This window comes from Lepidothrix coronata, unplaced genomic scaffold (genome assembly GCF_001604755.1).
Source record: "Lepidothrix coronata isolate B3197 unplaced genomic scaffold, Lepidothrix_coronata-1.0 Scaffold64, whole genome shotgun sequence".
NCBI classification, from domain to species: domain Eukaryota; kingdom Metazoa; phylum Chordata; class Aves; order Passeriformes; family Pipridae; genus Lepidothrix; species Lepidothrix coronata.
This window is the reverse complement of record NW_016690244.1, coordinates 1013168-1035898: the sequence shown is the minus strand read 5'-3', so window position 1 is coordinate 1035898 and position 22731 is coordinate 1013168. Positions and strand designations below refer to the sequence as shown.

General features: G+C 35.7%; 1 protein-coding gene across 1 annotated transcript in view; it reads left to right on the top strand.

Annotated features, from left to right (window-relative positions):
• The window catches only part of NEK10 (NIMA related kinase 10), an 88996-nt gene that overhangs the window by 33922 nt on the left and 32343 nt on the right, over positions 1-22731 (top strand). The window contains 3 exon segments of the mRNA XM_017817924.1: positions 9404-9533; positions 10121-10191; positions 13692-13905. Coding sequence (XP_017673413.1) covers positions 9404-9533; positions 10121-10191; positions 13692-13905 — 415 coding nt within the window.

Genomic DNA, 22731 nt, shown 5'->3' with positions numbered 1-22731 from the left:
TCATCCCATCTATCTTAAACAGTTATTTTAGGATGAGATGAATCAACCACCTGATGTGCCTATCTCTCTTCATTTGCTACACAGGGATCTGAGCATAAATCTGACTTAGAGGAGTTTAAAGTTAGGTGAAATTGACACCTTATATGAAATCAGTTATTAAAGATTGAGGTTTATTTTAGAGTTGTTGTAGAATTGGATTTGCTACTGTTTGTAGATCTTTTTGCAGATGCCTACTTTTCCATATCTCCCTTAAAATATAAAGACTTATGCCATTTCTTTATAAGCTTGGTTAGCTGGACAAAGGCACTGACTGAAGTTCATTCCAAAAGGCATATATCTCATTTAGAAAAATCCTTTGCCATTTTTTAAATGTTCAGATTTCTGTTCCACAGATAAAAGGAAAAAAATATTTTCTTGAACAGTTTATACAGTTACAGACTTAAGGCAGTTCCTTAAGCATTTTACATGAAATTTGGATATTAAGTCTTAGAAGTACCTGTCAGATGTATGTTAGCAGTACCTTTTTAGAATATGAGTGTTTCAGGTTTTTTATGTATATGGATAACACTTTGCCACAACTTACAGATACAATTTGTCTACAGCGTTTCTTTTTAAACTGACAGCTTGACAATTTGCTAGATATTTTTGTATAAATAAGAACAACAGATGTATGGACTGTACAGTGATGCTTGGTTTTAATAATATAAATAACAAATCACACTGAAAGGAAATTTTATTTTGTAAGTTTCGGAATCTGGCTTATACTTCCTCTTGTTGTTTCAGACTTTGATCCACAATATGTCTGAAGGAATAATGGTGTAAACTAGAACTGTATTGTGTTTTTCTGTTTTAAGCCTCCCAGAGGATCTGAATGTAATACTGTAATATGTATTAATACAAATAATGTATTAATGATACTTTGATTTGTCCTTATAGCTTACTCACAGATGCATATGATAATCTTGAAAATTCAGAAGCATAAAAAAGTTGAAACAGCTGGGCACAGAGTTTAGTTAGATAACTGTATTTTTATTACAGTGTGAAAGGTGATACTTCATTACATTCTTCAGTAATAGTAAGACAACTGAAGAAAGAAGCGGCTTGATCTTCAGATCACGTTTTCTAATAGAGCCTACAAGGCTTTTTAAATTGTCCTTGAAAAAAAATTATTAAAAAAGTGAAGGCCGAGAAACACGTAGCAATTTTAAACACTGACTCCCAGCAAGTCTTTTCTGCAGATTGACAGGTACAGCAGGTAGACGAGAAGGCCAGATTCCAACTGAATTGTATCTTTACGATATATTGTATCTTTATGAGATTTGTATCTTTATGAGATATTTTCCCAATATGCCTAGACACTCTATCGTGATGGTGGGAAAAAACATTGCAAATAGATGTGTGGTCAACATAAAGGATACTTAAATGTTGATACCTGGAATCTTGCATTATGCTGAGAGTTCTCCCAGGTTTTGTAGGCAATGTAACTCAATAGTACTGTACACTGAGTGCTCCCAAATTGCTTTGTTTTGCAATGAAACATTCTGGCTGGAAAATTCTAGACACCCAAAATATATCTTTGAGTAGGAGTACGGATATACATATACACACATAACACAGTCATTGGTCACAGCAGGCATGGCTTCAGGAGAGGAAAGTCCTGCTTATCAAACCCAATTTCGTTTTATGACAAGGTAATCCAGCTAGCTGATCAAGGGAAGCCAGTTGATGTAATCTTTTTGGATTTCAGTAAAGCTTTCGATACTGTCTCTCACAGGATCCTTCTGGGCAAAATGTCCAGCACAGCTGGATAACCACATCATGTGGTGGGTGAGCAGTTGGCTCATGGGTCAAACACAGAGGGTAATAGTGAATGGGGTAACATCAGACTGGTGAACTGTTACTAGTGGGGTTCCACAGGGCTCCATCTTGGGCCCTGTGCTCTTCAACACCTTCATAAATGACTTGGATGCAGGACTGGAAAGGATACTAAGCAAGTTTGCAGATGACACAAAACTGAGAGGAACTGTTGACTCCCTCAAAGGCAGGGAGGCCCTGCAGAGAGATCTTGACAAATTACAGGACTGGGCAATCACGAACCACATGAAGTTCAACAAGGGAAAGTGCCAGATTCTGCACATGGGATGGGGCAACCTGGGTGTTTGTACAGACTGGGGAATGAGGTGCTGGAAAGCAGTGCCAAGGAAAGGGACCTGGGGGTCCTGGTCAATGGCAAGTTGAATATGAGTCAGCAGTGCCCTGGCAGCCAGAAGGGCCAACTGTGTCCTGAGGTACATCAGGCAAAGCATCGCCAGCCGGTTGAGGGAGGGGATTGTCCTGCTCTGCTCTGCACTGGTGCAACCTCACCTTGAATATTGTGTGCAGTTTTGGACACCACAATATAAGAAAGATACTAAGCTATTAGAGAATGTGCAAGGGAGGACAGTGAAGATGGTGAAGGGCCTTGAGGGGAAGCCATATGAGGAGCAACTGAGGTCACTTGATCTGTTCAGCCTGGAGAAGAGGAGACTGAGGGGAGACCTCATTGCAGTCTACAACTTCCTTGTGGGTGAAAGAGGAGGGGTAGACACTGATCTCTTTTCTGTGGTTACCAGTGACAGAACCCAAAAGAATGGTCTGAAGTTGTGTCAAGAGAGGTTTAGGTTGGATATTAGGAAAAGATTCTTCCCCCAGAGGGTGGTTGGGCACTGTAACAGGCTCCCCAGGAAAATGATCACAGCACCAAGCCTGACAGAGTTCAAGAAGCATTTGGATGATACTCTTGGGCACGTGGAGTGACTATTGGGATTGGTCCTGTGCAGGGCTGGGATTTGGACTTGATGGCCCTTGTAGGTCCCTTCCAACTCAGCATATTCTGTGATTCTGTTTTTCTGTGATATATAGGTATGCACATATATATTGAGACATACATAAACATGCAGACACACACACACAGTTATGAGAAATCAATGAATGTTTATACTTGTAGAGAATTTAATTCAGTTTAGATAGCATTAAACAGATACTGTCATACTTTTTTTGTTTGTTTCTTTGTTTAATTCATTGTTCAACAACGTCAAATTAAGCATGGATTGTTTTATCCAGTTAACAACACTGTTTCTGGTATAACTACATTCAAAGGAAGTTGTCATATTGATGTCTTCCGTGCTTTCAAGTACATATGACATTTTACATTACAAGAATTCTTGGCAATTACTTTTGTTCTACTGCAGCCATTGATACTTACGCCAGAGACTTTGAAATTGCCCGGTGTTGTCCCAGCAAGTACGGCCATATCTAGGAATTTTTGGAAGATGTTGTTTTCCATGTATTCAATCATGAGAACATTTAGATATGNGAAAAGATTCTTCCCCCAGAGGGTGGTTGGGCACTGTAACAGGCTCCCCAGGAAAATGATCACAGCACCAAGCCTGACAGAGTTCAAGAAGCATTATAATGGTCTGCACATGATAAAAAAGCGAGGAGTTCAAAGATGGAGAACATGTAGTAGTTGAATGTAACTTGCTGGTCTTCTGAGTATGAAAACAGAAGTCCTCACAATAAGATTCTTCTGCTCTTTTCAGCAGGTTTTTATATAGCCTTTATTCTCAGAAAGAAGAACTAGTAAGAGATATGCAGAAGTTTTTTATACATTTTCTGTGATATAAACTGTGTCAATGAAATGATTAAAGGGAAAAAATCCAATTGTGAAAAAAAAAACCAAACTGCAACAGCCATACTCCTGTGCAAACACAAGCATTTGCGTAAACGTAATGATAAACTAGATTAGAGAACTGAGCTGGCTAAAAAATAGTTTGGGTCTTTGGTCTGATGTATAATACAGCTTAAGAATTTGTAAGAGGATCTGGTGCTCTGAATATGCTTCTGCCTTGGATATTTAATGACTTAGGTATAAAGAAGGTTTTTGTTTAACAAAGCAATAGGAGTAAAGAACAATGGAATGAACTTTTTAAAAAATGTCATTTGATTTATATTAATTCGTGATCTGGGTGAACTAGAAGTGAGTTGATGGCAGTTTTTCATGTGTTCTGGAACAATGTCTTATTATACTGCAAGGTCATAAATTATTTTTCAAAGTTAATATATTTGACATCTCTAAGCAATAGTATATAAAGTTAGCACACATTAAAACTTGAAGGTTTGTAGATGCAAAGAAATACAAATCAGTTGTCGAAGGTTAACTGCATGTCCATATCTTTATTTTCAAAAGTGTGAGATGAAAAACCCAAAAAGTAAATTATAAAACGTGGTTCTGCTTCAGACAGAGAGGTACTGAATTTGTGCTGAAAGAAAGCAGTGAGTTAGTGAGTTCCATAAATTGTTGATCAACAGCAGTGTAGCTGAGATTTAGAGTGGTTTATTGCTAGGATCTTGGTTTTGAACATTTTTCAGTGATTATTGATGTTTTAGATTGAGACACTTTACACAAATTTATTACTAGTTGCAGTTCTTCCACATCAAACTAGTGTTTAGGTTTTTTTGAAAAACATTAAGAAAAACATAAGGCAGGCATTATATAGTCAGCTGTATCCTACAGCTATTAGTGGCCTGTCACTGAATGTGGATTAGTTTTGCCTCTCTATAGACTAAATTATATGAATATAGAGGAACTTTCTGGGCAGAGACAGGCAATGCTTGGACTAGAAAATAAAAATATTGAGATTACACTGATGAGAGAGCTTACACATGAAAGTGGCCTCTCTTAGCTGACTTCACCCTTTTCAAAATTACATTCCCCACCTGATGGCAAGAGGATTTATGACACTGTAAAATTGCCATCTGAAGGTAGTAAATTTCTTCCTGTACATTTTAAAAAATGATGGAAATGATGAATTTTTCTCTAAATGTCAGCAGAAGTTTAGAATGCTTGAAAAGATGTCTTTTGTGAAGAAAATTTTATATATATATATATATTAAATATAATTTGTAATGAGAAAAAACGGTAGCAAGTTAGAAGGCAACATACTAAATTATTATAGACTTACTTGGCCTTACATTCAAAATAGAAAACTGTGAAAGTAAAATTTTTAACTAGCATTTGAAAATCCTGTTCCTACTTCATCACTCAAGGGATAGGCAGAATATTCCCAAAAGGCTTGTGTTGAATTCTTCATGTAGGTGAGAAATGCAAATAGCTTACAGCAGTGTTCTCAGGAGCTCTTTATTCAAATTGTCAGTTTTGTGGCTCCTGTTTCTTCTTCCATTGGTTTTACTGGTAATTATTGAAGCTATAATATTGAACGTGTATCCGTAGCTTACAGCAAACTAGCCAGAGAAAAACTGTGACAAGGAGCAACTGGGTTTCTATTTCTTTTTCTCTTTTGGGATGATGCTGATGGTGAGCAGCTATATTTTTTTTCCTTATAGTTTTTTCCCCTTCTTTCTGTGACTCAGAGAACTGATTATAGAGTAAATGTAGTTTTTTTCACACTGGTTTCATAACTGTCTAGTTGAAACCATGTCTTACTTGAAAATAGTCCTCATACTTTATAGAATGCCATATACCAGCATGTTCTTACACCTGTTGGAAGCACCAGTGAACACTGTACTAAGATAACTCACAAGTGGCTTATTGAAGTTCTGTGCAGAGTGGGAAATCTTCACTGGTTTTGCCCCATATAAAGTCAGCCTGATAGTATTGACAACATTTTTTAGAAGTTTTAGAAGCTCTAGGAAATTAATGCTTCATTCCCCTGTCTCCTCTTTTCTTCCCTCTCCAAATTCAGGACTTCTTTCTTCATTTTGAAACTTCTGTCTACTGATAACTAATGTGAACGTGAGCTAATTGAGTGAGGATAGTCCTCTATCATATACCTATGTGTTAGTGCAAATATAGCAGATTCAGTTTTAATTTAAAAGTATTCTTAAAGAAAAACCATGACAAAATAACATCAGTAAGCAAAATTATAAATGAAAGCTTGATTGCAAAAATATCTCCAAGGCCATGTAGGGATGATTTAGTTAAATGTGTTTGATATCTTACAAGTAGCACAAATACTGAAAAGATTTGGTTATTATAATTTTTTTTAAATCCTATTTAAAAATGTAGGGTAGTATGGAAAGCTATCTTCTGTATTTAAAGTAGCTGCTTAAAATTTTGTAGAAGTAGTTCAGAAGAAAAAACAAGTAACTCTTTGGATTAAGCAATGGCTCATTTTAAGGCTGTTGGCATAGAAGACTTTGTTATTAAGAATAAAAACAGTGCTTGTATATTGAACAAGAGTGAACTTTCTGAGAAACAATTATAAAATTGTGTGTTAGATGCTGAGAATTAGGACACTTATTCTGTAGATATAATTTTGTGTCTTTCATTTAGAAGAATTTTTGCTGCGGACATTTTTTTAGTAAAGGACCCTCTCATAGTTAACATAATGTTCCTGGAGTAAGCTTTTTCAGCTTGAGTATGTAATTTGGAAATGACCAGTTATTTGTAAACTTAGATGAAAACTGTAGTGATTATCTTGAATATGTTAGCTGCAAGAATTAAATTTCTAATTAGATAAGTATCTGTCACCACTTTTAATAACTGTGGATATCAGAGAGCATGGCATCAGTACTGCTGCTTTGTGGCAGTAAAAGCAGCCCTTGAAGCAATGGAAATGTCATTCTTTATCAGCTAGAGTTCCCCCCTTTTCTGTGTTCTGTTTTGACACTGAATGCATTTGAAACTGATGCAGACATCTGTTTGCTAAAAATTTAATTAGTACCACTGTCCTTTTTCAGCCAATTGAGATCTCTAAATCTAAGAATTAAAGAAGAATCCTGCCTTTACAAATAAACCGAGAAAAGGTCATACCACCACTATGCCATTAAATTTTCAGTGTTTGTGAGTAAGACTGGTTCTACTCATTCTTTCTGGTCTTGACCAGACAGTGACAGTTTATACACAGTTGTCAACTGAATTAGGCAAACCATATGTACTCCCACCACCCTCCTGTTTGTGGGTGTCAGTGTACAGGAACAGAAGTGGGTACTTTCTCTGCTTGGCATCCCTCAACAGTGTGGATCCAAAAGATGCAACTGGCTGCAGAACTGTTTTGCTAGTCAACAAGTACTGTACCCCACCCACATTTCTAACTAGCAGATGGTGAGGCAGGCCTGTAGAGCATGGTGAGGGATTTCACTACATCTCTTAGAAGTAAATAAATAATATTTGAAAATCCTATTAAAAAAAAATCTAAATTACAGTATGAATTAACCATAAAAGTATAGCATCGTATAAGTATGGGATTTTATATTTGCTCTAAAACTTTCATGGTCACCTTAAAAAAATATTACTTTGCTAATTTAAAGTATTTCTTAAGCATGGGACAGGATTTTTTATGGTGTTGGTCATCCTCCTAATGCTCTAAATATCAGAGACTTCTGACTAAGACATTTGTTCTGGAAGAAAAGATCAAATAGTACTCTGCTGCAAGTCCTCCTTTTGATTAAAAAAAAGGAAAAAGAAAAAGGCATTAGATGTGCATTTAGAACATGAAATCTTTCAGCATGAATAAACAGAACAAATTACTTCATTAACTTCCAGCTGTTGTGCATTTGTGTAAAACCATGCTAAAACTACAACTTTGTCAGCACTATATTCTTTCTGTGATTTCTAAATCATAGTATTATTTTTTCAAGTCTGTTTGCTCTGGACATCAAGCAAGGTTCTTCTCTGCTGTTCACAAACACAAGATTCTGCAGGCCAGCTAATGGGTACTTCTGTTTCTCTCTTGGTTGTATTCAACTTACTCTTCCTGTGAGTGCTATGCATTGTGTGGAATTTTGCATAGTTACATAAATTTGGCTTGAATAATCTCAATTTGGTATTTTAATATAATTTAGTCCTTTAAAAATAGTAATTTTTAACTTGATCTCTATACATGAAAATTATCACTAGAATGAAAGACTGGAATTCAAGTCAGATTTATTTTTCTGAATAGGAGCATGCTTAGAACTTTACAAAGACAGGGACTTTGCCTTACTGAGCTCACTGTCTATCTAAGTTGCTATACTGATGTTTGCTCTAATAGACACTTCTAATACATAAAAATGAAATTTCCACAAAGTCATGAGTTAGTGTCACAGACCGTCACAGACAGTGTGATTGCAGAAATGCTATTATGTTCTAACACCATATTCAATATCCCGTATTCCACTCTATTGTTACATAACAGCAGCGGAAGATTCAAGGAAAATTGCTAATTAGGTTTCCCTCAGGAATCTGTATCTCACTTGATCAATTTTATCAGAAGTGTGTGACCTGTCAGTTTCTCTCACCTTCCTGCACTGTGACCTCTGTTCTGCCTTTCTATTCTGTTAAATTAATTTAATTTATCTTATCATAATTTATCTTGGGACTTCATCCCATTTATTTTAAAAATCCGTTTTCTGCATTTTATACATAGCAGCAGGACATCTTCTACCATCATTAGTTGAATTTACACAGTACCTCTCAGCTCCAAAATAAGGCATTTTACCAAAGATATCAGTAGTATAATTATGAAGCTGATATAGTGGTTCCAAATTCTAAGCTGAAGGGGGTAACGTAAACAAGTAGGTTTTCAAGTTGATTTTCAGATGAAAGAAGTCAAGTAGTTTTTGTATCTCTGAATGATTACAGAGAGAAAAAAAATAAGTGCAAAAAACCCTCAAACCACATCCTGCGATATGGCTCTTACTTACTGCTAAGACTTGACCTCCAACATCAGAATATACCTACTAATATAAATTATTATCATCCAGGTTCATGAAAAGTACTGAAGAAATTAGAAAAGGGAAGTGGAGTCTGAAATTGCTGCCTTCTTCCAGTTGCTTTAAATGGATCTTTACAATATTTTTTTGTATTGTCATCTGGCTGGCTGCTGAGTGTCCATGCTGCATCCTCACACAAATGCATTACAGTAGTTTAAAGAGGATGAAAATGATACAATGAGTAAAGTTTATTGACTTACATTAATAGCAAACCTGTATCCATTAGCATTCTAAATATGGGAGTTGAATTTAAATCTTTCTGATATCTGAATTACAAGATGATGTGATATACTTATCTATTCTCTAGTCCATTTTATTGAAATGCCATACTGTAAACAAGTTCTAAATGCTGTAGTTCACTTGTATCCATTAAGTCCAAAGACATAGAATGAGTGGAAAGGACAAGTGAACAACATAAAAACCATTAGTGTTATGAGAAGAACTTCAGTAGAGGTCGAAAAGCTATTAATTGTGCTTCCTCTTAAAGAATTTGGCTGATAAAGGAAATAAATACAGCCTTTTGAATGTGTGTGTGCTCTGAAATGATGTTGTAGTGACTAACTAAATATTGGGTGGGGTTTTTTAGAAAATAAGCCTACTTCTAGGTGAATTCATTCAATGCTTGTGACTTGCATTGCTTTCTACTTAGTCCTGAAGTTGTAAAGAGTGAGCCGTATGGAGAGAAGGCTGATGTCTGGGCTGCAGGATGCATCCTTTATCAGATGGCAACTCTGAACCCACCATTTTACAGCACCAATATGCTCTCCTTGGCTACTAAGGTATTCAGATTTGCGAGACCAATGTACCAGTTATTTCTGCATGTGTTCGCATGATCCGTGGGAATTTAAGGTTATAGATGCACAAACTGCTCTCAGTTCTAATGTGTGAATGAGCACAAGTGTTTATCATTGTGTGAGTTGGTATCTTGCCATTCTAATTGCAAAAATTGCTTGTAAATATTAATCTCTTATTACCTCTCAGACTAGCATATTTTACTCATTGCATTTAGTGATAGGAGCTTCAGATATATAAAATTGCTTGATGTAACAATATTGGATTTTCTACAGCGTTGTGTATCTACATCTTCAGAAGATTTCATAAATTAAAATAAATAATTGGGGGTTTGTGTTTATTGTTTCCTTGATTTTGATATTGTAGCACTTTAGTCTGCAGTGATTATATACATTAATGTGGATACCCGATTGGAAGTGACATTCTGCATTAGAAGATGTGTTCTAAGTTGTTTTGCAAGTTAGAGCTGATGATGTGATGCCCATCAATAAAGAAACAATATTTATCATATGGGGTCTTGAAATAAATAATGGAGTGTTTTTCTTCAACAAACTGTAGATTATTTATTTTTCAGATAGTAGGGGCTATGTATGAACCTGTGCCAGAAGGACTGTACTCTGAAAAAGTGTCATTTACCATTAAGAGGTAATTACTCATTTTATTTCGACATCCTTCTGAAAAGATGTTTTTGTTTTCTGTGCTTCCAGCAGAGATAATGTGACAGTTTGCAGACTTAAGCAACTGCCAGTATTTGTCTCTGAAAAGGAAATATCTTTAGATTTAAGGAAAAACAGAGGTATCTCCTTACCTCAATAATAACATCTACGATACAGCTGCACACATGCAACGGGAAAACATACCAGTATAGTCAGCACATTCATTTAGCCAGTATACTCTTTAAATTTTTAAATTTAACAGTATCAGCACTGTAGTTAATTCCCTACACATCAATTTTTTTCCCCCCATGAAAATACAGCATTTTGAGTAATATTCAAATACAGATTATGGTCAAGGAAGTAACCCTGTTACAATATGTTATTTATAGATCACTGTGTGATCACATTCATAGTTTTTCTGTTTATTTGACTGATGGAAATATGTTTTCCACTGCCTTATAATCCCATTAGCATGATAGCAGAGATAACAAAGCAGAGAGAATGCAGTAATGGAGGAAAAAATGAGACTGTATTTGTTCTACTCACTCATCACATATTTCTCTTAGCTATGTTTACATCCTTCTGGTGATAATGTCATGTGTAAAGCAAAGCACAGAGCGAAGTGGAGATCTAGCTCCCTTGATTTTTCCATTTTAGAAAAAGCCCCACTTAGCACAAAAATGCTTATACTTTCTCAGATATGCAATTCCATCTCTAAAAAAGCACTTTACTGTACAAAGACTAAGGGTTTCATACTATGTTTTATTGTACAAAAAGGTTTCTATTATTTAAAGACCCTGAGAATGAAGGACAACAATGGCGAGTATAGGTGCTAATAGTACTAAAATTTACGTTTAGGAGATTTGGAAATTAATTTTAATGAAAATATTAAAATTTTTACATTACCTAATGATTTATCTACATATTTTAATAGCATGAGAAGCGTAAAGTGTTGTTTGTTTTTATTTGTTTTATTTTTAATATTATCTCTTACTATGGGTTAATTCTTAAATTAAGGCTTTGTTTAGGTTGTGAGATATTTAGAAAGAATAAGGAACATTAAAGAAAAGCAGTAATAATGAGATTTTAGTTATAATATATGTGAGGAAAAATTAACAGAAAAGGAGCTATTTTTGAATGACTGAAACACAATACATATTCAAAGATGAATGTCATAAATATAAAAATAATTTCTTGATCATGATTAGAAAAAACGTTGAAAGCTTAATGTTGCAACTGTAAATTTGCATTTAGTGTTATTATTCTTCTTCAGTATTGTTATTAAAATACAGTTTTATTGGATTAAACTACAAAAGAAAGTTCTGGAATCATAATCACCGAAGTTTTTCAGAGCTGAACATCAATCTAGTTGGTGTTTAGTCATAAATCATTTCTAGATGCATGGGAAATGGAAATAGAACTCATGAGAAATGTTTTATAGCTCACATTGTTCTGGGAAATTTTGACCAATTTCAGTGGACTAAAAAGAAAAAATTAAAAAATCCCAAACAAGAATATTTCTTAAGGGTGAAAAACTTGCACCTCTTCAAAAGAAATATAAAATTTCAAGTAAAACAGATTTTAAAAGTTATGAAAATTATTTAAATTAATGTATTTGAGAAAATTTAAACAGAAAAGATTAAAATCAAGGAGTTCAAGTATTGTAAAATATTTTCAGAACTGCTACTTCACATGGCAGTTGTGTTTTACTTAGAACTGTTTTAGAAATAATAAACCATTCTGTGACTTTCTTTAAAGAAGAGTGTTGGGTTATGTGTGCTAGCAGGTCAATAGTACTCTGTAGGGAAATTGTAGTAAATTATCAGGTTCACTGGAGTTAAGATTTAAGAGTTTTGTAGTGCATGCAGAACTGTCCCTATCAGCTTTTCTGTCCTACATTGCATACAAAATATTCTGGGGATTTAAAAATAGACCTAATAGTATATTATTTCAGTCACTAAACAGCTACCTAGGGTGCCTGAAACAAGAACCATGGAACTGTAAAGTGATTTAGATTGGAAGGGGCCCCTGGAAGTTGTCTAGTCCTGAAGTCCTTTGTTGTAACAATACGATCTCTCTCACTTTTGGGATTTTGAACTCCAGTCTGATGGCTGCTGTAGCCAAGGCTGTCCTTAATCTTCACATCCTTGTCTGGTTCTTCCTTGTCTGTGAGCAACAGATCTGGCAGAGTGCCTTTGCTAGTTAGCTTCTGAATCAGCTTCACCAAGAAATTGTCATCAGCAGATTCCAGAAGTCTCCTGATTGCTGCAGTCAACCATTCCATCAGCAGATATTAGGGTGGTTAATAGGCCCCAATGAGTATGAGTGTCTACCATCACAAAGCTTTCTCCATCTGTCCAACAAAGGCTTCATTGACTTCCTCTTTGGTTTTATGTGGTTTATAGCAGGTGTCTACCACAATGTCACCCATGTTGGTCTGTTCCTCTGATCCTCACTTGTAAGCTTTTGACTATACACAGTCAGGTTGCACCCACCCTGACCTGAGCCTTTCCTCCTCACTGATAGAATTAAGGAGATCACCATCTCTGTTCAGTGTCCTTCACACTTGATCCCAGTGCACTGTAGTTACTTTCAGTGTGTTCGGAGTTGACCCTGATAGTGTTATTTGTGCCCATATGAATGAACAGCAAGAAGTAATAGCCCAAGGGTCAGGATGAATTGGTAGTATCTCCACAATGTCCCGAGTCCAAGCAACAGACATCACAGACATCAAATCAGATCAAGTAGATGGATGCCTCTGTTCCTCAGCCTCAAATGACTGTCAGCTACTGCATCTTATTTGTGATGTGAACTCTTGATTCAGACTCACCTGGCTCTGATGTGTCCTCTGTTAGGTCTTATTCTTCCTCACCTTTTGCTAGGTCACTATACCTATTCTGTAATTATATATCTGTAGTCAGAGGAAAAGCCTTCCTTCTCTTGGCAGAAGTCACAAGTCTCCAATCTAGCTCCTCTTGGGAGCCTCCATCCACTGATTCTTTGAGGGTAAGCTCTAGATTTTCCTCCTTCTTTGCATTGTTTTGAGAGCGTTGTTTGTCTCTGCAAAGTCTCTGTGAGAATCGTGACATTCTCCTGTAAATCCTTCTGACAACACACTCCTCTCCTTCACAGATGCTTTGTTCAGTGGTGCAGCTCCTTGACTAGAGCACAGTCGCCACAAGGGAGGCAATGTCTCTCCCAGTCCCACGAATAGGCCCTGGGCACTCCCTAGTGTGCCTGGGGGTGCACAGCTGCAGCCCCTAGTTGCAGTTTTGTCTGGATTGGTGCCAAGGATAATTGTTCCAGCTGATACCAGGGGCTGTGCTGTGGTATTTCAACAAGGCTGCACAGCATCAAACTGTCCCATGCAGAACGAACAGAGTGCTGGCCTGCATGACTCCATAAATACCAGTGGAGAAATACAGTGGTGAAAAATGTTTGTTGTTTTTTTTTGTAGAAATAAGTAAATAGAGAATATTATTTCTGTAGCCGCTTGACTCCTGATGCAGAGGCACGTCCAGACATAGTGGAGGTCAGCTCACTGCTGTCTGATGTTATGATGAAATACCTGGATGTTCTATCCACCTCTCATCTCATGTTGGAGAAGAAACTGGATCAGGAGAGGAGACGAACCCAGCAGTTCTTCATGGAGGCTAATCAAAATGCAGTAACCTATCACGATCAGCTTTCCATTTTATCCCAAGTAAGCATATGTATTAGACTTTATTTTTCTTATCATTGTTTGCCATATCTGAGAAAATAACAAAGCAGAAAATAAATCAAAATGAATCCTCTTGTAACATTTTTCTGTGCAGGCTCTTTAATTTATTTTTAACAAGGTATTCATTAATATTTTTTTTTGCACATGCTTATGCAGGAAAAATGACAGTATCTCAAAAACCAGTATCATTCCATGTTGGAAAATGGCACTGTTATGGAGGTTCTTGCAGTTTCGATAATATCTGATAACATTTAATTATTATTGCAGCCTTGTGAATGATTTGTGAATAGGAGAATATACACCTGGTTAGGGTGGAACAAATTGATAATCTTGTTTATGATTCATAAACAATGACATCTAGAAAATGAAACCTACACAAATATAATTTTTAAATACAGATTGCTAAATACAAACCCTTAATGCTGATAAGGTATTTGCTCATGTTTTCTAACTGCCTGATACAGTTCTGCAGAAATACTTCTTGCAGTTCTTCCATTTGCTTCAGGCTGTGTTTTAAGCACCCTTCATGAAGGACATCAGTATTTTACATAATGAACCAAACTTGTATATGATCTCAGAGAATTTATTTAGAAAATAACAAGGATAATGTTTCTGTGTAGCAAAAACGCACTGTGAAAATTATTGTTATGGTAATTGCAAAGCAAAGTTATGATTTACACAGCCACTCTGGTCTGTTCAGAAGTTGAATCTATTAGATTCCTTTTGTCAGAGTTCAGTAGTTTGCACTGAAGAAATTCTGTGTAGGAAAAAGGTTTTCAGGAACACAATTTGGTCCCAAACTCCATGGTCTTTATGTTCCTGGCCAAATGTAGCACTTGTAGAAATTGTTAATAGTTTTTTTCAATAGTTTTTTGACCTATCAGTCTAAGATTATTATTTTTATTATACCCTTTTTTTTCCAAGGAGAAGAATGCCAAAAACTTCCAGAAAACTTTTAACAAACCACTATTTTTTTGAAATGTAAGAGGTATTGGGATGCAAGAAAGATACAAAATAGAATTTTTAACTTAAAACAGTACAAGCAATTTTTTTCCATTTTTTAAAAAATTTTCTTACCCTACACATTTGGAAGCTTGTTGTATTTCATTATTTTTTCATATCTTGATATAGTCATTCTCTTGCATAACTGTGATGAAATTTGCAAAAAAATGTGCTATAAATGGAAAGATGCTAGATTTGGGATTTACATGCAATTATCTTGTCTTTAGAGAAGAGTCCCCTATCCAGACATTTGCAAGATATGATAGAACTGATAGTTTTTCATAGAAGGTCAGAGTACTTCTGTTTTGTATAAATACTTTGAAAATACACCTATCTACAAAAAGAAAAGAAAAATGCCTCTGTATTTTGGGTGATAATGGCTAATCTTCTTGAGGAAGAAATACTGTAGTTCTAGTTCCACTCCAGTAGATATTTTATTTTGTATATTAAGGGAACATGAGATTCTGACAAAGATCCAGAACACTGAAGAACCAGAGGGGAATATAGCTTAGTACTGAGAAGTGGGAGAAGTGGGAGAAGTGTGTGTCCTTGCTGTAAATAAGATAGAATAAACAGGCTAGGATCTTCCAAATTTCAGGGGAATGCTGCAGAGCTTAGAAACAGAAGGAGCCATGTTGTTTCTTTCTTCCCAGTACTTTGGAAAATTTTATGAAGTTGGAGAATTTCTAACGAAGAGAATAATTTTTCCTGAAAAGTTTGTCTTTTGAAAAAATAGGCAATATTCTGACTAAAAGTGCTAGGAAGAATTTCAAGCAGCTGCTCCTGAAATAAAAACTCTGTGAGGTATAGACAGCCTAATTCATCTTAGTCAAGGCCCCAGCTATTCCACAGCCAAGTAATTTGTCATTTTTCCATGGTGTCAGAGAATTCGGTGTTTCTGCCATGTAGTTCACTGTTTTGTTGAAGCCAACTATCTTATACTTTGTTTTCTCTACTGAAATGTACTTATGGCCTCCTTTTTCATCCCAGTTGTGTCATATTGTGAATGTTTCTGAAATAAGGACTGTACTCTCTGTCCTGCTTTATGGAACTAAGCAACAGAGATCTTTTGGAACCAGAGTGGAATCTGTTTTATAAGTATTGTAAGACTAGTTTGTAAGCAGGTAAGTAGGCAATTGAAAGGCATGTCAATAGATGATGTTGAAGTATAGTTATCTTGTGTGATAAGTATAGCATAAAATCCATGCTTGAAAATAATCCTAGTAAAAAGAATCATTATCATCTTCCCACATAAATTCGTATTTTTGTTGTTTTCCATAGAAATTGTTGTTTATGTCAGAACAGAAGCAGATGTATGGGTGACAGGTCTTTAATAAAGTTAGTGTGTTCAGCTCTGAAAGGTTGAGGTTGCTGACATTATACAGGATACAAAGGACCCAACAAGTAGTAATAATGGCAATAATTTTCTCTCACATTGTACCTCTCATTTCAAGGTGATCAATATTACATTTTCATGCTCAGGGTAGGAAGAGGTGGAGAGGAAAAAGGTATTTTGTGTAAGGTCACTGAACAGACTAGTGGCAAACCTGAGTTTTCTGTGTTTCAAGGCAGATATGAGTCTCAAAACAGTAGTTGATCTAACTAACAAATTATCTTTCTAGTGTTGTCCTTTGAAGAAATGAGTGTGTAGCCAAATAGTAGTTTGATTTCTTTTTTGAAGTATATAGATTTGAAAAATTTGTTTGGTCTGTTTAGAAAAAGGTGAAATAAGTCACTTTTCATACTTTGGAAATATATGTTTCATTACATGGGCATCATCCATGATTGTTTCATCTAGCATATATCCTGAAGTGTTTTTAACTTTTTTTCCATTGCCATATTTTTAATGTAAAATATAAATATACCTAAAACAATATAGAATGATGAATATTCAGATCTGTCCTGTCTTTTGAATGTGGTAGAGAAAAATGTAAGTTTTATAATTGGAGTGTGTCAGCTAAAAATATGTAACAGAATATGAGCCATTTGTACCTTCTGCTACTCTCAGAGAATATATTAAAAATGGGCAGACATGATAGACTACCTGTCTGATCAGAGCAACTTCCTTTTCTTAGTTTCTGTCGTACTGATTCGTGCATGTGGCACACGTATTCTGTCACATTTTTTCTCTATACCAGGTAATACCGTGTTCTTTAATTTTTGTATTAATAATGTCACTAAATATTAATTTCATTTTTAAATTAATCTATACAAATCCATATATTCAGATCAAGTAACCAGTTAAGCAGAATAAAGGGAAACTGAGATGCTTAGGTAATGGGAAAAGTAAGTCCAACTTTTTTTCTGAGTGTAGTCTGCTCTATGGAGTGGATCCACATTCCAGGTTAGTCAGGGCTAACAGAGTGTCAAAAGTCATTAACAGCGCTTGGTCTGACCTGGTCCATTTAGGTGGCCCTTAGCTGAGTGCTTTGTCCTAATGTTCAGTTGCACAAGAACTCTTATTAGCCAGGCTACTCTCTGCATTTTTTTTGTTTTCACACTTGGACGGGTAAGACTTCCCCTAACCCAGCATGCTGCGGGGTGTGGCATATAGGCCACGGTGAGTCATCTTCCGTTTAGATTGATTTTAGCTGCAGGTCAGCACTGGCCCTCCCAGGCTAATCTGTAGGTATCAAGGTGCTGTGCTTCTGGTGGACTAGGAGGATGCTGCTGGAAAACACACTGATTATTCTGTTTGCAGGCAGCCTGGCTACTGCCTATGCTAAGAAGCCTGCCTGCCTCTCTCCTGCAGAATCTGTTCAACTTGTTATTGGTCAGAAATACTGAAAGAAGCAGCATAGCTGTTTTCAAACAGGACTATATCTAAATGACTAAATCTGAACTAAAGAGCCTGGCCAGACCTGAAATGGCTCATGGGAGTTTCCTGGCTTCTATTTGTGATGTAAAACTTAATAATCTACCTCTAGATGATTATGAGTTGATTGCATTATGTCTTTTCTGGATTGATTTAGAAACATGAATGAGTCTTGAGAAATGCTGGGATTTCTTTCTGTACCCCTTCTATCACAAAGACCATAATGTAAATAAATGTGAAGCGTTTTGTAATAATACCTGTAAATAGAGACCATGCTACTGTTACCAGTCTTCTTCATCCACAGGAATGGATTTATCTTTTTCTTCATCCACAGGGATCTGTGACCAAAGGCGGAAGGGTTAGAGATCATGATTTAAGAATCTGTACTTTTGTAACCACCCTGCAGGCTACTGGCAACTCTTGTAATTCACAGCAGCCATCGATTTCCTCACAAGAAAGAGGACAGGATTGCAGCTATCTGAAACACAAAGAAACACAAAATGATTTAGCTGCTTTTTCACCAAGTCATTTCCCCCCACACCCAAATTCAGTTCTGCTCTGTTGGCAATTGTTGTGCTAATAATCATGTTAGTTTCTAAGCATCACCACATGCATTACAAAGTAGTACTTAATTAGCAATTCAATTTGAATTAATCAAGTTTTTTTGTTAACTCAGAAAAAGACATAAGGATTGGATTAATGTTCATTTTAATTTCCTTTTTCTTTGTGTTTAGAAATAGATTTTGTGCAATTCAGCCTTTTGGTGCATAAAAGATTTTTTTTTTTCTTAAAACAGTCGCGTATGTGAGCAGCAACTGCTTTTGTATCAGTTGAAGCAATGACTATGCTTGATTTTAAAACACTTAGAAGGCAACAGGTTATTAATATTGCAGAAATAGAGTCCTGTATTTATGTTATATTAGAATATTAAAATATTTTTATTAAAATTTATTATTAAAATTTATTAAAATTGTATTTAAAAACTGGATGATAATGACTGTGCACTGCTGCATACAATTCCCTTTGGAAATGAGTGAGGACTCGGGAATGTCATGAAGACTTAACATTCCACCAATTCTTTTCTTCTTCTACCTTTCACTCCACTGACACCATCCTGTTTTGACATTTATGTAGCAGGTACTAGATTTAAAGTTTAAATGTTAGAAATGTTGGCGTGATAAAAAGAAAATAACCTTTTTAGATTTATACTGTGTATGTTTGGAGAATAGAGTCATGATATAAAAACTGTTTTGCAGGTATAATTTTTTTAAGTGTTGCTGAACGTAGAAAATAGTCATCACAGCCAAATTACTACCTGTGAAAACATATGATCAGAGCCTTAAGGACAAACACATAATATGCTTAATTCAGCTTCAATTTGTTAATACATCTAAATACTTTAATAGAATTACTGGATATAAGGCAGGAAGAGTTGTCAGAGATTATCTTGTCCCTCTCTGAGCTTTAGAGCTACCTGTCACTCCTGGCAGGTATTTGACCAGTCAGTCATAAAAAAGTCATGTGATAGAAACAGTTTAGAAACAGCAGAGGTGCACAAACTGTCTTTACAGTCAGCAGTCACATCTGATTGAGTCTTTCTTTCCATTTGAAGATAACATCTAGGAAATGATGAGGATGCCTGAAGCATCCTGGGCATACCCACAGCACATATACACTGTGCTATACACAATATCTAAAGTTGGTCTGATGCTTGCAGAAAGTTTTGGTCTTACTTTGTATACTTGACAGAGTAGATATGATATGCATGTCTTGTTTCCAGGAGATACTAGATGTGCATGTAATAAGATGTATATGACACTTGACATTTTCAGACCCAATCTTAAGTGCCATAAAAGCACTCTGAGAGCATTAAGTCCAGAATATCCCCAGAACACTGCATTTACTGAGCACATTCAGACCAGTTACATTGTGTATGAACACTTATTTCTCTCTTCAGGATCCCAGATAGATGCAATAGTTGAACACTTGATTACTGAAATTGTCCTCCTGACCGTGGAAATATGTAAAAGTTATGTCTTTTCTCTTTTATGTTGGTTCCCCTCTCTGTGATTTTTTGTTTTTAATACGGACTGAATAATAAAAAATGTGGAGAGACAGGAAAAGAAAGAAATGAAAACAATCAGAGGTCTACAAAACACGACTTAAAAAGTAAGATTGACATAATTTTAAGTGTAGTGTTCAAAATTGTACCTAATTACTCCAACTGAGAATCTTATTGGTATCAACTAGAAAGAATAAACAATTCTTTGGAATTATTCTTTATACATCCCAGTATGATGTTCACCTTTTCGTAACAGCATGGTGTTGTTGAGTCATATTCTGTTTCTCATCCATCAAAATCCCCATTTCTTTTCCTGCACAGCTTCTGTCTGACCAGTCTTTCCCCAGTCTGTGCATTTGTACAGTTGTTCCCCATTGCTCATAGAACTTTGGTTTCTCTCTATTTAAACTTCGTAAGTTCTTTTAGTTTCTCCAGCTTCTCAGAACTTTCTTTGACACCTATTGTCGGTTTCACTGACACAGCTCTGTGTATGATGTATATGCTGCAGTATGATATATGATGTGAATGTATCGCAGTCTAGGCACCTTTAACAGGCACTCTATCTATCCATTATTCAGATTATCATTGTAATTCAGTGACACCATTGAGTGGTTTTGGAACAAGGTCAAGAAGGATCCTGAAAAATTGTGCTTGCTACCCATTTTCAGTGTAACAAACACTGGAAGCGCTTACCAAGTTGAGTACAATTTTTATGGTCAATTATACAGCCAACTGATCGTGATTTTGTCTAGGTCACACTTCCCTAGCTTTCTTGTAAGATGTCATGAAAAACATTGTCAAAAGCCTTGCTAAAACTCTTATAAACATCTAGATATAAACCATCTACTTCTTGTTCCTAATGCACAAGAGCTGTTACCCTCTTACTGAAAAAAATACATTGTTTTAGCATGTTTTTTCCCCTGACAATTTCATGTCAGCTATTATTCATTTTATCGCTAACTTGTAGGTTTTTACAAATAGTTTAATAGTGGAAATAGTTCTGTTTTTTTTTCTTGAAATAGAAATTCAATTGATTAGCATAATGCTGTAATTGTAAATGTCTCAAATAAAGAAGATTAATTAAACACTGTTTGCAAATGCCACTAGAGAGCTCTATATTTCTTGAAGATAGAAAAGTTAATTCTTCTGGACAGTAATATGACAAAACAGAGCTAAACAACAGCTCGATATCTTTATTCTACTTGGGTTTTTTAGATTTTTTTAGATTTCCACTGGAAGTCAAAAAGAGCAGTTTAGGCTTCACTTGTCCAAAAATTAGGTATAACTTGATTTTACAGTAGTAATGGTGACCAATGAAGAGCCAAGTGTACAGGATATGGATGAAGATAGAATTTTTTCTTCATGGCTAGGACACAAGTTTCCAGAGATACTTTTGCTCAGTAATAAAGATAGATGAATGCTGGAAAAAAAAATTAATTGGTTCATTATTTGAACATTTTTTTGAAGAGGGACTTTTTTCCCCTTAGCTTTTGTTTTCATCTGTGTTTGTTTGAACTAGAAGGCAGAGTTTGTTTCAACAAAAGTGGCAATCAATCTGATGCATGGGGAAACTGAGACACTAGGTTATTAGGAAAATATGAAAATAAACTGAATCAACTGATGGAATCTCCATAAAGATTTGTAAAATACTGGAACGCTAGAGTCAAGTGTAGGTGTGAGCATAGTTCAAATGAATATGTATCAACCTAAACTCAAACTCCTCTTTGAATGTTTGTGATGTTTTGAGTATGCCACTGTTTCATAGATTTCTTCAAAAGATAAGTATCTGTCTTTCTACTTATCTGAAAGAAGTATGTCTGAGTCTTTGAGGCATATGAAAATGATTGCTTCACTGTGTTGGAGAAGTTTCTCCATCCTCTTCTCATAAAATTATGTCCATATGTAGATCCTTATGTTCCCCCTCCAATGGTGACCAAAATCATTGAACTTGCATCGCAGCCTCCTCTAGTCAGGGTACTTTTGTCTCTCTAAATCATCCAGTTGTCCTACTCAAAAAAAGAAAAAGCAGTATATAATCTCATTTTTGAAACTTATTAGCTATTTTCTAGGTGGAGCAAAATATACACAGCAAATGTATTTATTACTCTCAGATTACTAATGAATACTATAGTTTTCTATGTTCAGCTGTTATGTAAATGGGCCAGATTTTATGTATAGACAGATTATAGCTTTACAGTTTATATGGCTGCTTTAAGGCTTTGGAATATGTTTCACTGATCTCTGAGCAGTTTCTATAGCAGGTCTGACAATTATTTTTATCATGAGGTCTGTGGAATTCAATTCACACATTTTGAACAAGTTTCCCATCTTGATGGGCTGCTAGATCTGAAACCAGTTGGTAATAGCTGTCTTTTTGATATTTTTTTTTCTTCAGCTCCACCTGATTTAGAAGTTATTGTTAACAGTTAGTCTTTTGAGTATGAGGTTCAGTCCTGTAAATGTTGAAAGGAGATTTAAGTTTGAAATGTCCATGCAATTTGACCCTTCTCTGTCTTGACTTTGTTTCCTTTAACATAAAACAGGTAAGTTGGTTCTTTTCAGTAACTGTGCTCTGACTGTTCAGGGTACGATGTGTGCTCATATTCCAGGACTAGACTGCTCTCTTCAAGTGAACTAGAGAGTCATCATTAGTGGTTGTCATGCTGTGCTACACTCCAGTCACTGCTATTGTGACATCTTGGACATAAGCTCAGTCCAGTACTTAAGTATAAAATGATCTTTTCCCACCTGAATTTAAGGAGAAAGGCTTGACCATCCATCTCTTACAAGTTAAGTTATAGATTTGGGAGTAGAACCAAAGATAGGGAAGTAATTGAAGCAGACCTATTACAGAGACAGTGTATAGTCAGTGCTCAGGGGTGCAGTTAGGTTTCTGAGGAGAAAGGTTTTCTAGTGCACCCACTCTGCT